Genomic DNA, 16,811 nt, shown 5'->3' on the forward strand with positions numbered 1-16,811 from the left:
GTATTCCAATTACCTTATTTTGGGATTGAATTACGAGAGTAATCTTTCCCTTTTAGATTGCAATCATCCACACTTGTTGAACCCGAATGATTATTTCACTTTAGATTGGCACTAGGTGATTAAACACTTTGACACCCAAAAATCCCGCGCTTAATCTCTTGTATATAAAAGTCCGTTTGCCTTGCTTCATTTATTTTGTTTTCATAATTATAGATAAATACCCATTGTTAACGTAGGAATAGCTTCTCGTGAATTAATTAGTAACTAGTGCTTGATACCCCGCTTCCCTGTGGATCGATAACCCCGGAATACTCCGGGTATTTGCTTGTACCTAAAAAAGGCTACGACCATAATGTAGAATTGTAGTACGATAGGAATTGTAATATAGAATTGTAGTACGATAGGAATTGTAATGTAGAATTGTACAACGAATAGGAAAATAGGAAATAATCGCATCCTAAATATTGTAGGACTGTTTTGGTCGGGAAGCTTAAAGTGAGGATTTAGTTTTTATATATAGTAGTCTTATTACGATAGAATTGTAATGTAGAATTGTAGTACGATAGGAATTGTAATATAGAATTGTAGTACGATAGGAATTGTAATGTAGAATTGTACAACGAATAGGAAAATAGGAAATAATCGCATCCTAAATATTGTAGGACTGTTTTGGTCGGGAAGCTTAAAGTGAGGATTTTGTTTTTATATATAGTCTTATTTGAATTTGGTTATAAATGGTTAGAAATTAAAATACAATAAATTTGTATTTTATTATAGATGAATACATATATGTGCATTATACTTAATGTAATTAATAGATATTATTATTATTATTCGGTTGTTTATAATAAATTTGTATTTTATTATAGATATAGATTAATAATTAATAATTAATTAATTAATTACATTTAATTTTAATTAATACATATAATAAAATTACTCCGTAAGGACTGCAACATAATTTCAATCCCTTCACCCTAATTAAGTTGACGTGATATCAGCATTAAAATTATATTTACAAACAAATGGCAAGAGGTTTGAATTTTTTTTATTTTTCTTTTATTACTATTTGAATTTTGGTTATAAATGGTTAGAAATTAAAATACAATAAATTTGTATTTTATTATAGATGAATACATATATGTGCATTATACTTAATGTAATTAATAGATATTATTATTATTATTCGGTTGTTTATAATAAATTTGTATTTTATTATAGATATAGATTAATAATTAATAATTAATTAATTAATTACATTTAATTTTAATTAATACATATAATAAAATTACTCCGTAAGGACTGCAACATAATTTCAATCCCTTCACCCTAATTAAGTTGACGTGATATCAGCATTAAAATTATATTTACAAACAAATGGCAAGAGGTTTGAATTTTTTTTATTTTTCTTTTATTACCATTTGAATTTTGGTTATAAATGGTTAGAAATTAAAATACAATAAATTTGTACTTTATTATAGATGAATACATATATGTGCATTATACTTAATGTAATTAATAGATATTGTTCTATAATTTTCAATTTCAATGTTATCTCATTCTTGATTTAATTTTCAATTCCAATAATATCGTATATGAATAAAATGGAATAAGTTTGACCACGTTAGTAGGATATTAACATTTGAATTTTGGTTATAAATGGTTAGAAATTAAAATACAATAAATTTGTACTTTATTATAGATGAATACATATATGTGCATTATACTTAATGTAATTAATAGATATTGTTCTATAATTTTAAATTTCAATGATATTTCATTCTTGATTTAATTTTCAATTCCAATAATATCGTATATGAATAAAATGGAATAAGTTTGACCACGTTAGTAGGATATTATCATTTGAATTTTGGTTATAAATGTTCAGAAATTAAAATACAAAAAATTTGTATTTTATTATAGATTAATACATATATGTGCATTATACTTAATGTAATTAATAGATATTATTATTATTATTAGGTTGTTTATAATATTTTATTATTGATATAGATTAATAATTAATAATTAATTAATTAATTTTAATTTTAATTATAGATTAATACATATATGTGCATTATACTTAATGTAATTAATAGATATTATTATTTTTATTAGGTTGTTTATAATAAATTTTGTATTTTATTATTGATATAGATTAATAATAAATAATTAATTAATTTTAATTTTAATTAATATTTTAATTAATTAATACATGTAAAATTACTCCGTAAGGACCGTAACATAATTTCAATCCCATCACCCTAATTAAGTTGACGTGATATCAGCATTAACATTATATTTACAAACAAATGGCAAGATATTTGAATTTTATTTATTTTTGTTTTATTACCATTTGAATTTTGGTTATAAATGGTTAATAATTAAAATACAAAAAAAATGTATTTTATTAGGCTTCCTTATCAGGAATTCTTTTTTATTTTTCTATTATTACCATTTGAATTTTGGTTATAAATGGTTAGAAATTAAAATACAATAAATTTTTATTTTATTATAGATGAATACATATATGTGCATTATACTTAATGTAATTAATAGATATTGTTCTATAATTTTCAATTTCAATGGTATCTCATTCTTGATTTAATTTTCAATTCCAATAATATCGTATATGAATAAAATGGAATAAGTTTGACCACGTTAGTAGGATATTATCATTTGAATTTTGGTTATAAATGGTTAATAATTAAAATACAAAAAAAATGTATTTTATTAGGCTTCCTTATCAGGAATTCTTTTTTATTTTTCTATTATTACCATTTGAATTTTGGTTATAAATGGTTAGAAATTAAAATACAATAAATTTTTATTTTATTATAGATGAATACATATATGTGCATTATACTTAATGTAATTAATAGATATTGTTCTATAATTTTCAATTTCAATGGTATCTCATTCTTGATTTAATTTTCAATTCCAATAATATCGTATATGAATAAAATGGAATAAGTTTGACCACGTTAGTAGGATATTATCATTCGAATTAGGTTGTTTATAATAAATTTGTATTTTATTATAGATTAATACATATATGTGCATTATACTTAATGTAATTAATAGATATTATTATTATTATTATTATTAGGTTGTTTATAATAAATTTTGTATTTTATATTATTGATATAGATTAATAATTAATAATTAATTAATTTTAATTTTAATTAATATTTTAATTAATTAATACATGTAAAATTACTCCGTAAGGATCGTAACATAATTTCAATCCCATCACTCTAATTAAGTTGATGCGATATCAGCATTAACATTATATTTACAAACAAATGGCAAGAGGTTTGAATTTTTTTTATTTTTGTTTTATTACCATTTGAATTTTGGTTATAAATGGTTAATAATTAAAATACAAAAAATTTGTATTTTATTAGTCTTCTTTATCAAGAATTCTTTTTTATTTTTCTATTATTACCATTTGAATTTTGGTTATAAATGGTTAGAAATTAAAATACAATAAATTTGTATTTTATTATGATGAATACATATATGTTCATTATACTTAATGTAATTAATAGATATTGTTTTATAATTTTCAATTTCAATGATATCCCATTCTTGATTTAATTTTCAATTCCAATAATATCGTATATGAATAAAATGGAATAAGTTTGACCACGTTAGTAGGATATTATCATTCGAATTAGGTTGTTTATAATAAATTAAAAACCACATTTCTAAGTTTGAATAATTGGTTAATTAGTTGATAATCTGTATATGGTTAAACAAATACGAAGTAGTTAATTGCCCAGAATTGAATTCATGGTCTGATCTGTATGTTTGTTTATTGAAAAGGTTGCAAATGCGATGCTGGTTGGTGCTTATCCGTTTGAAGACCCTGACGATCCAAGAAATTTCAAGAAAATAATTACTGTTAAATTGTAATGAACTCGACCATTGAATGTGCCAATTACTGTTAAATTGTAATGAACTCGACCATTGAATGTGCCATTGTCTGTTAAATTGTAATGAACTCGACCATTGAATGTGCCATTGTAAGTGTCAAATGCGTATTACATAGGATTGAATGTGCCATTGTAAGTGTCAAATGCGTATTACATAGGAACAATGACTAATATAAGAAATAACTAATTGTAATAGCATTTTATTTTATAGAATAATAACTATTTCAATTTTTAATAGCATTTTATTTTATAGAATAATAACTATTTCAATTTTAGGATACATTTTATTTTATAGAATAATAACTATTTCAATTTTAGGATAACTATTATTTTATAGAATAATAACTATTTCAATTTTAGGATAACTATTTCAAACTTGAGAGGTGTTTATTTCAATTTTAGGATAACTATTTCAAACTTGAGAGGTGTTAACAGATTCCTCATTTTTTGAATCACATTCCTCTTCAAAAAAATTGTAATCTTCCTTGTCATAAATATATCTAGGTAAATCTACCTCCTTCAATACTCCGACAGTGGTTTTTTCAGAAAAATTGAGCATATACCTGTGTGTTGTAGTTTTGTTTCTATATGTATTATAAACCACTTGAAATCTACAAATTCGATATACTCCACCTTCTTTAAATTTCTTGAATCACCTTTGAACAAACTTTTCAGGAATATGCATGCGTATAAAGGTTCCCTGAATTTGTAGAGTTAAAATAAAATGTTGTGAAAAAAACTACAAATATGCATAAATATTAATATTATAGTAAAAGAAAATACCTCAAAATCATGGACCACACACTCTATGGAGTTTATTTTTTCAGAATCTCTTGTCTCTGGAAGATGAACGACACGGAGCATATTCCATATGAGCCTAAGGTGAAGTTGACGACCAACAATCTCAGAGTGAAGTGAAGCCATTGCTATTCGGTGTAAATAAGAGAGTACAGGAATTCGATGGCTATTGACAATGCCAAGCAAAATGGTCTATTTATACTATTACATATATTACAAATATATATCACCAATTACATCACACCAATTATATCACCAATTATTCAATCACCAATTATATCACACCAATCATATTATATTACCTATTTATCATTTTACCATAATAATAGTATAGGTGAATAAATATATATGAATAATTAATAGATTAATAAATTAATAAAATATGAATAATTAATAGATTAATAAATTAATAAAATAATAAATAAATAAAATATGTGATTTTACCAAAATACCACTAACTTTGGGCGGGAAAGTTTGGGAGGAGGATATTGTTTTTATATATAGATAGATTATTATTATTATTATTATTATTATTATTATTATTATTATTATTATTATTACCATATTACTAAAATACCCCTACTTTTGGGCAGGAAAATTATAGAGGAGGATAATGCTTTTATATATAGTATAGATATAGATTGTAATTTTAATAGTTTATGGTTAGAGGACCCTTAGTTGTAAATGATGAAATTGAATACTTGCTGATATATGGATGTATATGAATATTGTTGTATTCTGGATGATTGGATATTTTGATGAATGATGATCCATTATGTATGTATTTGAGTATTCTTGATATTAGGAGTGTCCAATTTACCGAAATTTTTTGGTTAACCGATCGAACCGAAATTTTTCGGTTATACCATTAACCGAACTGAAAAATTCGATTCGGTTAATGGTTAAAGAAATCTTGAAATTTCGATTAACGGTTAATTCGGTTCGAAAAGTCGGTTAACCGAATTTATATATATATATATATATATATATACTAAATACTAATTGGATTGAAGATTTGAAGTTCTGGATGTTTGAATATTTGAAGTTAGGGATGAGTTGTATGTTAACCGAAAAAAATTTCGGTTCAGTTAATTCGGTAACACAAACTTCGGTTCAGTTAACGGTTAAAGGTTTTAAAATTTCGGTTAACCGAATGCACACCCCTACTTGATATTATGTTTGAATGTTGGACTGTTGTAATATTGTCTGATTATGTGCCCTAAAATATGGGCAATTTCATATTATGATGAATGTTGAGTATGGAATTTATGTTGGAAGTTATTGTGCCTAATGTGCTTTACTGCTTTATTGCTTTATGTGGATATTTGTTAGCTGTTGTCCCTATCTAAGCCCCAAAATTTGGGAAATTCCATATGATGATGAATTCTGAGTATGGAAATTATGGTGGAAGGTATTGTCCATAATTTGCTTGTATGTGGATATTTGTATTTGTATGTCCCCTAAATATGATTGTATGACTATTAGTATTTATGTGATGTGATATTATGGTCATTTGACTTATTGATGCCCATCATTATAGATGGAAAGCATCAGCGCATCTGGATACCCTACCATCTCAGCTGAGGATGAACATGGAGTAGGAGCCCAAGGTATTGAGGCAAATCCTCAGCAGCCTATGGAGACTCCTACTACTGTTCCTACAAAGAAGAGGAAGGAGGTTGAGTCTAGATCAAAAGTTTGGGATCACTTTGAAAAGATTCTTAATCTTGAGGGCAAATTGATTAAAGGAAAATACATGTACTGTACAAAAATCTTTGCATGTGAGTCAAAGAAACATGACACTTCTTCTTTGAGACATCATATGTTGGGCTGCCTAAAAAATCCTCATTCTAAGGATACAAGACAGTCACTTCTCGCATTCAACACTATTTCAACCTATGGAACAGATGGTTCTGAGGAGGTTTTAGGGACTTGGGTTTTCAATCAAGAGGCTATTAGAAGGGCTTTGTGTGATATGATAATAATTGATGAGCTTTCGTTTAGATTTGTTGAGTGACAAGGGTTTATAAGGTTTAATTTTGTTGTTTGCCCTAGGTTTAAAATCCCTTCTAGGTGGACAATTTCAAGAGACATATACTAGATTTACCTAGATGAAAGATTAAACCTTAAGAAGCTTTTTAGGCTGAGCACTCAAAGGGTTAGCTTGACTATTGATACATGGACCTTCATTCAGAGGATAAATTATATGTGCATTACTATACATTTCGTGGATGAGCAGTAGAAGCTAAAAAAGAAAATCATATCATTTTTCCTTGATTCTTCTCACCGGTGAGGGGGGGAGTATGTAGCTAAGGCCTTAGAGAGTTGTTTGATTGAGTGGAAAATTAGAAATGACTTTACTATCACTATAGATAATGCCTCTTCCAATGATACTATTATGGATTTTTTTAAAAGCAAATTGTTGTCTTGGGGCACAACTTCTGCTAGGAGTCATTATTTGCACATGAGGTGCGTAGCCCATATTTTGAACTTGGTGGTGCAATATGGGTTAAAATTTGCTAATAATTATATTACGAGGGTTAGGAATGCTGTTAGATGAGTTAGGAACTCACCTGTGAAAGAGTAGTTTTAGTGGTGGTGGTGGATGATGTGAATTAAACGGTAAAACGGAGAAGAAGTACCCGGAGTGTCGTGTTCTCAAGGATGACAAATTGGAACCGAATCAAGTGCTTGGCAGCTAGGATGTTAGTAGGCAAGAGTTGCAAGAATCAACTAAGGCAAAAGAAGTCATGGAAACAAGGTAAACAAATGCAAAACAAAGGAAAACGATGAAAGAAAGCAAGGAGATGGATGTCTTTTCTCGCTCTCATGTTTGATACAACTACGGAGAGTTTTAGGCAATGCGACTAGGCTTCGATCAAGGGAGCCCACGGTACCATCACCGGGTGGCGTCACACTCCGACTCCCGGTTCCTCGTTCGGATGGGGCATTCTATCGAACACTTGGTCTACCACCCTCCCGGGCCTCATACTTCCGGACCAAGGGCAGGGATGTGGCCGAGTATGACTCATATAGACCAGCTATCCACAATCTATACTTCCCCTAACTTTACTACCTATCCCGCCCGGAAATAGAAGCAAATCAAGACATACATCAACCACACAAGACATAAGAACCCTAAATCAACATTTCTAGAATCAATGGAAGAATTGCATCAAATCAAACACAATAACTAGATTGAAACCTCCAATCCCCAACTCTAAACTAGCAAATCATTGCAAGAATCAAAACAAATGAGAGCATCAACACAATGAAAGATCCAAAATAGAAATTGCAATTAAACTAATGGAATGCAAATATAGAGTAGAGATTACCAATCTAAGGATATAGCAATATTACACTTCAATCTTCAATTCCCAAAAGCAAACTCTAAATCTAATCTAATTCCATATCTAAGGATCTAGAACTAAGAGTGGGGAAATCCCCCCAAGGGAAGAAGAAAATTAGATCTACCAAAATGATTAGCCCCACGATCCGGTTCCGGCTTTTCAACAATGACCACCATATATCAGTCAACACTTTAGGGCAACTCCTGTGGTTTTACAACCGGGACGATCAGACGAGGCATTAGTATAGAAGGCTCAAGTGGGACTTTGGGGACACCGATACTCCGAGAAAATATTGGGAATCCATAGCTAGACACGGAGTTGACTGGAGTGGGTCGAGAGTCCTTGGATCCCACATCAAAAGGGAGGATCTTCGGGTTGTAAGAAGAGTGATCGCTCATTCGTGGGGAGGCCGCCGATGAAACTATGCCAAAGTGTACAAGGCGGATTTGTTTGCTCTTTGGAGTATGGATACAAGGACTTTTCTTCTTTTTTGTTTTTATCAGGGCCATGCCCGGTCAAAAATTTAACTAAACCGAATTAGCCCTGACCTAAAATTAAACTAGCCAATAGCGGGCCAGCCCAAGTCCACCCGTTTGACATCTCTAGTGTTCAACATTCCTCCCAAAACAACTTTTACTTTTAGTCCTCAACTATTATGATGTTATCATATTTAATCTTGCTTTTTAAATTTTGTCACATTACATCTTTGACTTTCATTTGTTCACCGCAACATTAAAAGTTTTGTTATTCTAATGTTTAGCAAATATGGCTAATACGCAATTTTATCATACAATTAATAAAGTATACAATAGGAAGAGAAAATATATTTTGAGACAAGAAACTTGAATGATAAAATTATATGTTAGACTTCTTTAATAAACAATTTGATTACAAAAAAAAATTAAAAAATTTTAAAAATTTAAATAGAAGACTAATTCTGAAAATCAAATAAAAGTCAATAATATATAGATTCAAAATTTAAAAAATAAGACTAAGGGGGTGTATTCAATCATGACTTTTATAAACTTTTAAAAATTTTTATCGACTTTAAAAGTTTGGCGGTATTCAATTTAAACTTTTAAAAACTCTTTAAAAGTCTATCGGTATTGGATTCAGACTTTTCAAAACTCTTTAAAAGTATACTGGTATTCGATTCAGACTTTTATATAGTGTTTAAAAGTTTACTGATATTCAAAAAGTTACTAACTTTCATATACTCTGTCAGAATAGGATTTCTGTAGACTTTTTCTTCATTATTATAAATAGATGAAATCCAACCCTCCAAACTTTTCAAGATTGTATACAAACTTTTTTCCTCTATCTAAACTAAACAAACTTTTCATCAATTTTACGTTTCAAACTTTTCATAAATTACAAATGTTCACAACAAAATTTTTTGCTACGAATAATTTTTGCTGCTGATTGCAGCAAAAAATAAAATTTGATGCGGCAGAAATTTTCTGCTGCAACTAGCAGCAAATTGCGGTTGGTCGCAGAAGAATTTAGCATCCTCCTAGAGTTTCATAATGTAGTTGTTAGTGTGTTATGTAGTACTTCGTGTTCGGTGGGGGTATGGCAGATTTGGAAGAAACGCCACACCAAAAGCTTTGTTCCCACATATTGGCCTATCATTAGAATGTTGGTAAATTATTGTGGTCCACATAACTGTGTGGATCAGGAATGTAATGTACATTTTTAATATACTAAAAATACATTATTTGTATAATAAATGTACATTACATTATTTGACAATATATAATATACTCTATTTTTGTGACAATTAATATTTATTTTTGTAAGAAAATTATAAATAATATATTAATAAAAGTTATGGAATGTTTGTAAGGGTGTATTGAATTTAGAATTTTAATAATTTTTGTAGACTTTTTAATCTAAAAAAAGTTTTTAAAAGTATATAAATGTTTATCCTATGGATATTTATAAACTCTTACAAAGTTGATAAAAATTTAAAAAACTCTAAAAAAGTCTAGAAGAACTATACAAAAGTCAATTAAAATTCATCACTTTAAAAGTCTTTGAAAGTTTTTAAAAATATTCTGGATTGAATACACCCCCTAAATGTAGCAATATAAGGACTTTGCTCAATTAAAAAACAATCCCTCCAGATGCACTAAAGTTGCACAAAACAGGCCGGGACTTTGCTCAATTAACATACAAATAGTTCCTCCACAAGCACTAAAGTTGCACAAAATCATAAAGCTGAAAAGCAACCATACAAGTTAGTCTCAAAACAGTTATTATGCCTGATTTAAATGTTTAGCACTGAACAGTTTAGCCTTGACCAAAATCTGTAGCTTTATCAGCTAATTCAATTTGGGAAATGGTAAAGAGCACAATCTGTAGGTTTATCATCAGTCAGCCAATTATTCAATATGGGAAAAGGGAAAAGGGAAAGAGGGCTTGCCACTCATTAATATGAGGCTGGTGGAGTATACTTCTCCATCAACACAGCCAGTTCAAACTTCTTGTCTAGCGCGGCCTCTTCTTCTCTATGTCTACGCCTCATTGCATCTATTTCTTCTTCATGCGCCTTTTTAAGCTTCTCCTTCTCTGCTATGAACTCTTTCATCCCATAGTTCTGAAACTCCCCATATTTTGCAATTTCCTCCACCCTAATTTCAATGTGTGACAAATAGATCAGAATAAAAATTTGAAATACCAACAAAAAACTAAAGCACCCTAATTTATTTCAAACAACAGTAAGCAAGCAATAAAATGCAGCTATGAACTAGTAGTGTGCTCTTTAGAAACAGTTTCATGTTTCAATAGTAACATGCAATACATGTTCTAAGAATTTTTTGCAAGCAGACAAGCACATATGCGATGTGCATGTTGCACAATAGCAGTGCAAAATGAAACAAGCTAAGGATCGGATATGAATTTTACCTTTCTAGATGATGATCTTCAACTGAAGGAAGATTATTTGGATGAGATTGCTTATCCTTGTCAAAATGCTCCCGCTGCATCTTTTCAAAACTCTCCTTAAAGAACTCTCCTTGAAAGTCCATCTGAAAACAGTACAAACAAAATAATTAAGCTAGGGCAAAATATAGAAATTAAAATACTCCGTAATACTTTATTGTAAGGTTACATATATGCGTAAAGACCAAGGGTTTGTAGCTGGTATATACCATTCAGGTCAAGTGGAAAGGTGCAATTTGAAAAATGGGGATGTAGTAATTCAAAATATAATAAGTAGAACATATAATAAAACCTTCGGACAAATATATGAGTAAGTCTTGTGTGAGACCATCTCACATTAAACATTTAATACTTTTTAGTTAAAATATAATAGTTTTTATACATTCATAAAATTAATATTATTATATTTTCAATAAAAAGTATTACACATCTTATGTCGGGATGGTCTCATAAAGAGTTATTCCAATTTCCAAACATAAAATAAGTTTGTATAAAGGTTATTGAAGGGAATTAAATTTCATAGCTCACGACCGGTAGCAGTCGCCAGTCATAACTCATAACATGGCAATATGACTACTTGACTAGCAACTACAGTCTACGTATATATGAAAAGTGTTTACTAATCAGTAAGCCCATGCATTCAAATGTCCATTGAAAAGGCAGGCATTTTGAATTGGTTCAGCACTAGCAATTTGTTACCATGACATCAGCAGCTAAAAACATGAATGAACCAATAAATACTAAGATAAAAACATAAAGAATCACAATTAAGATTTAGAAGCAAAATTAATTATCTACTCAAAAAGGACAAAATAATCCCCCTTTCCTCCCTCAACATATGTTGTCTATTTTATGCAAGCTAAGTTGTAGAAATTAAACTAGAAAAACAGCAATATTATGTGATCTAAAATGCAAGATCATATATATATATATACCTCATCTTTGTTCTCCTCATGGTGCTTCTTTATTCTCAACCTGACAACCTTGGTTTCTTCCAAAGTCTGGCGAAGTTTTTCACCCACAACATTAACAGACTCTTCAAGAGCTTTTGCCTGCTTCTGGTGTCTGGCGGCTTTGTCCTTGAAATGCATCAGCTGCTGATTGTCCTCCCCCATCTTCTTAAGTGGATCCACAACCATTTCTCGGTGAGATAGTATCTCAAACCTCAATCTGGATTTACCTAAATTAAAGCACATCACATCAGATCAGTAATTAACTCACTCTACATACTACTCATAAAACCAGCTAGCTTAATTAGTACGTGCTACAACATATATACCGTGCGAATGCCGGTTAAAATCATCTATATCTCTCTTTTCTGCCATGTAACCATAGAGCTGCCGTTTTCCGCCAGCAAAAAATGTGATCGGGTTTCGTTCCCAAGCATCTCTATCTCTTGCATCATCAGTAAAATGCTTGCTTAGTCTCTCAGCCTCAAGGTAGCCCACCGGTGAGGCATCAAAAATCAAAATACTCATCCCACGATGCCCTTTTGGACCATATGAATGCCGAGCCTTGACTGCATCATAAAAGCTGAAGTAGTCGAGAAGTTCCTGATTTCCCATTCCTATCCACTGGATGGAGAATTATGCATTAGAATCACAAAAATGTTAACCACTGAAAGACATCAAGCTGGGATCATATCATTTATGTACCTTGTCATTTTCATCTTTTTCATGTCTTGTATTCATAATGATTACCATAGGGGGCCACACAATTGAAAAATCTTTTTCTTCATTAGCAAGCCCGTTCCACATTCTGAAAATTTCACCTGCTTGAACCACAGAAGTACCCCTCCTACTTAGCTCTTCTTCCAATACTTCTGCAAGTTCCCTGTGTAGCTTCATCCTCTTTGACCGTTTTGTTCTTGCATGTACCGTCAGGGAATATAATCCTCGATACCAATCAATAGCTCCCGGACCCCCTTTGCAAGCGGGGCAGTGCCACTGTCTTCCAGGGTCATTGATCTGCTCAGTGCTCAAACTGTTGATGCAATTGAAAAATCCTTGGAACCAGCGATTCTGTTTGCGCGTATCGTGGCTCTTTTCACTTTCACATGAATCAAATTCATCACTCAGAAAATCATCATCAGACTCATCAGTCAAATATGATTGTTCATCATCATCTTCTTCTTCTGTATGGACAACCACTGCAGAAGGATGAGAACTTTGGTCATTCTCAAGGGAGTGTGTTGAAGCCACTAAAGTAGACCACTTTAGAGGAGTCTGAACCACAGGAGGAGGATATGCTACAGTCCCAAAATCCCGGTTAGCTGACTGTGGCCTTACATTTCCTCTACCAGTAGGAGTACTCATAGGATAAGCTTGCCATTTGCTTCCTGAACCCCTTCCCCCATTATTTCTCATTTCTAAGTTGGGCACTGTATTTGTTGGATGACCCCATGCTTTAGGACCAGAATTTCCCCAAACATTAGCAGTGGAGGCCTGGAGCATCGGCTGCTTTCCAGCCCTACTCTTGGGCTTCTTAACATAAACTTCCTGCCCATCATCTTGTTTCGATTTAAAACTCAGGTCTGCCACTCCACAATTCAATTGATCAACCATGAGATTTGATGTTGCAGCTGATGTTTTCTTTGTAGGCGGTGAATGAAAAGGTTTTCCACCACCTCTACTTGAACTCATCTTTGAGTTTGAGACCGAGCTACCACTGAGCATAAAAAGGATCATCAACAACATTACTCATGAAAATGGAAATTATACGTACATATTTAGATTATGGGACAACAGGAGTCTGATAAATTAATTGTATTACATATACACTGCACACTGGCAAAATATTATCAAGATCATTAGTAGTATAGAATGGTTTACAACAAATAACTCATCCCAATAATTCTTTCTATCTTTATGTACAAAGATATCTGCAGTTTGCCAAATAGAAAACTAACAACAGAAATACCTTTTTTAATACAAGTATAAAAAAGAAAAAAAGACCACAAAAATAATGCTTTACTATCACATATAAAAGCATAAGGCACGCTATATCAGACATCCTTCTACCTCGCATATCTTAATGCCACCACAAAGACATGGAAGTCATTCTTAATTAAAAACCAAAGTTTATGTTTGATTAAACCTGCAAAATATTTGCATTAGAATAGAATATGACCAAACAGCATAATCAATCCTTTTTTCTCTGTTCTGTTTCTGCGCATACCCAGAGAACAAGATTGAAGGAGAAGAAGGATAAGAAGAAGCTCCCATCACTTCAAATTTTTCAATAGACTATAGCCCGTATAGAGAAAATGTACTGTAAGATATATTATACCATTTTTTTATCCAAGATTCACGTACTATCATGCAACATAAGCAGGACAAGAACATGAAGTAGTATGAATAAACGTCTTCCACTGAAAAGAAAAAAACTTTCAACACCTCATTGCAAGTCTCTAAAACAGGGAAAAACACAAATTGAAGAAGTGATACACAAAGACGTGCGTAAGTATTACAAACACACTGGCGGTGGATCCACAAACAGAAAAAATATCTTTTGGGCATATAATATATAAGCATAAAACAATCGAACTTGATGGAGCACATGCTTCAATTTGATATTAAGCCTTAACCCCATATCAAAGTTCATCCGTTCAAAAACTTTTTAGGTGAGATGAAACCCATGCTTCAATTGTATGCAGCAAAGCAAAGAGAAATTAAAGCACGAACACATACATTACGCATTAATTTCCTCAAATTTCAGAATATCCAACTCAAATGATCACTTCCATTACACATGCATATATTATCTATACCTACATTCATACTAATATACTCGTACATGAAGAGGCGAGAGGCGAAAATATAACACGTCAAGTAGAATCATCTACGCATGTGTATCTTTACAACATGCAGTTCTTACAATCAAGCGAATATATACACGTAAACTATGTGTATGTATAGAGAGAACAGATCGGAGAAAAGAGAAGAGCAACATTTCAGATCTTTAGCTAAGAGTTGTACCTGAAAATGACTGACGGAGAGAATGAAGGGAGATCGCGAATTCTCCGGCAAAAAGGTAGTTGAAAGCCGACGATTGACTATTCCAGGAGAGAATATAGAGAGTGACACTGATGAAGCCAGTGAAATGAGGGTGGCGTGAGAAGCAGGAAATAACGCGAATATATATAGGGGGCCCGAAATTTAAATTAAAGGAATATGTACAGTCGTAACAGGGGCCAAATGGCCAAATTCAAAATGTTCCTACACTACTAAAACTTGAGGTACAACATCTAATGCATGATGTACATGGCTATAAAGGCTAATTAAAGAAAAAGAAAATAGCACTTTAGATCCTTGACTTATACCCAAAGAATTAATGCAATCTTTCGATTATGGATGTATTTATATTTCAACCTTCAATTATTATAAAATTGACACTGGATCCTGACGTTAGGTTTCCGTCTTTAAAAATTTGACACTGGACCCTGACGTTAGGTTTCCGTTTTTAAGTAACGGAAATATAAAAAAAACGTAAATATAACCGGGACAATATAAGAATTTAACCGTACATATGTTTCGTTATATTTATTAACCGGGACAATATAGGAATTTAACCGGGACAAAATAGCACTCGTTCCTTACTGTTCTTTACTAGTCTTCTTAAATAAAAAATAAAATTGTAAATATAACAATGACAATATAGGAATTTAATCATTTAATCATAAATATAAATCTCGTTAAAATTGAAACTATTTCCCAAGCTTTCTTTACTAGTCTTCTTCAATAAATTAAAGGCAAATGGGTCAAATAGGCCCATGTACTATCATTGATTGTTTATCTAGCACCATTAACTAAAATATGGTCCATCTAGGTCATTATACTCCTAATTATTTTTCATCTAGCATTTTTAGCCTATTTCTAACAAGTAACCCATCTAATTTGATGACATGGAAAAATAAAATTAGAAAAAATGATGATATGTTATTTATATGGATGTTTTGGATGATTTCTACCATATTTCATTAATGAAAAAAATAATTTCTTGCAATGAAATAGGGTAAAAATCAAAATTGTTATATACAGTTTTAACTACATGAGTGTATGTATAGCGGGGTATTCACTATTGTTCGGCAATGAGATTTCATGGAAATCGATATATGAAAATTAAATTATTTTTATAATAACTTAAGATATATTGTATTGGGTAGATTTTATTTTATTTTAAAAATAAATTAATATTTTTGGATAATTGAATAACTTAAGATATTGTATTTTTGGATGATTTCTTGGAAAGAAATATGACAAAAATCAAAGTTGCTATATAAAGTTTCAACTACACTGTACTGTGTATGTATAGCGGAGTGTACTGTATATGTATAGCAGAGTATTCAGTGTCATTCGACAATGAGATTCCATGAAAATTGATATATAAAAATTAAATTATTTTAAAAAAAATTATAAAATTTACCCAATATAATATCTTAAGTTATTATATTTAATTTTAATATATCGATTTTCATGGAATTTCATTACCGAACAACTTTGAATATCCCATTATACATACACAGTCGTGCAGTACACTGTAATTAAAACATTATATAACAACTTTGATTTCTACCCTATTTCATTGCAAGAAATCATTTTCTTCATTAATGAAATATGGTAAAATCATCCAAAACATTCATATAAATAACATGTCATCATTTTTTAATTTTATTTTTCCATGTCAACAAATTAGATGGGTTACTTGTTATTTTATTTTTCCATGTCAACAAATTAGATGGGTTACTTGTTAGAAATGGGCTAAAAATGCTAGATGTAGATGG

The 16,811-nt window shown here is 30.7% G+C and overlaps 1 protein-coding gene across 1 annotated transcript; it reads right to left on the minus strand.

Moving 5' to 3' along the window:
• Positions 1-10,338: 10,338 nt before the first annotated feature.
• LOC116013137 (protein SUPPRESSOR OF GENE SILENCING 3-like) lies at positions 10,339-14,253 on the minus strand. The gene is made up of 6 exons (XM_031252791.1): positions 14,159-14,253; positions 12,685-13,696; positions 12,309-12,603; positions 11,965-12,209; positions 10,994-11,115; positions 10,339-10,719 (listed from the first exon to the last, which is right to left on the minus strand). Exons 1-6 carry the CDS (start codon positions 14,251-14,253, stop codon positions 10,518-10,520), a joined length of 1,971 nt encoding a protein of 656 aa, XP_031108651.1. The 3' UTR covers positions 10,339-10,517.
• Between the last annotated feature and the right edge of the window lie 2,558 nt (positions 14,254-16,811).

This window comes from Ipomoea triloba, chromosome 3 (genome assembly GCF_003576645.1).
Source record: "Ipomoea triloba cultivar NCNSP0323 chromosome 3, ASM357664v1".
NCBI lineage: Eukaryota > Viridiplantae > Streptophyta > Magnoliopsida > Solanales > Convolvulaceae > Ipomoea > Ipomoea triloba.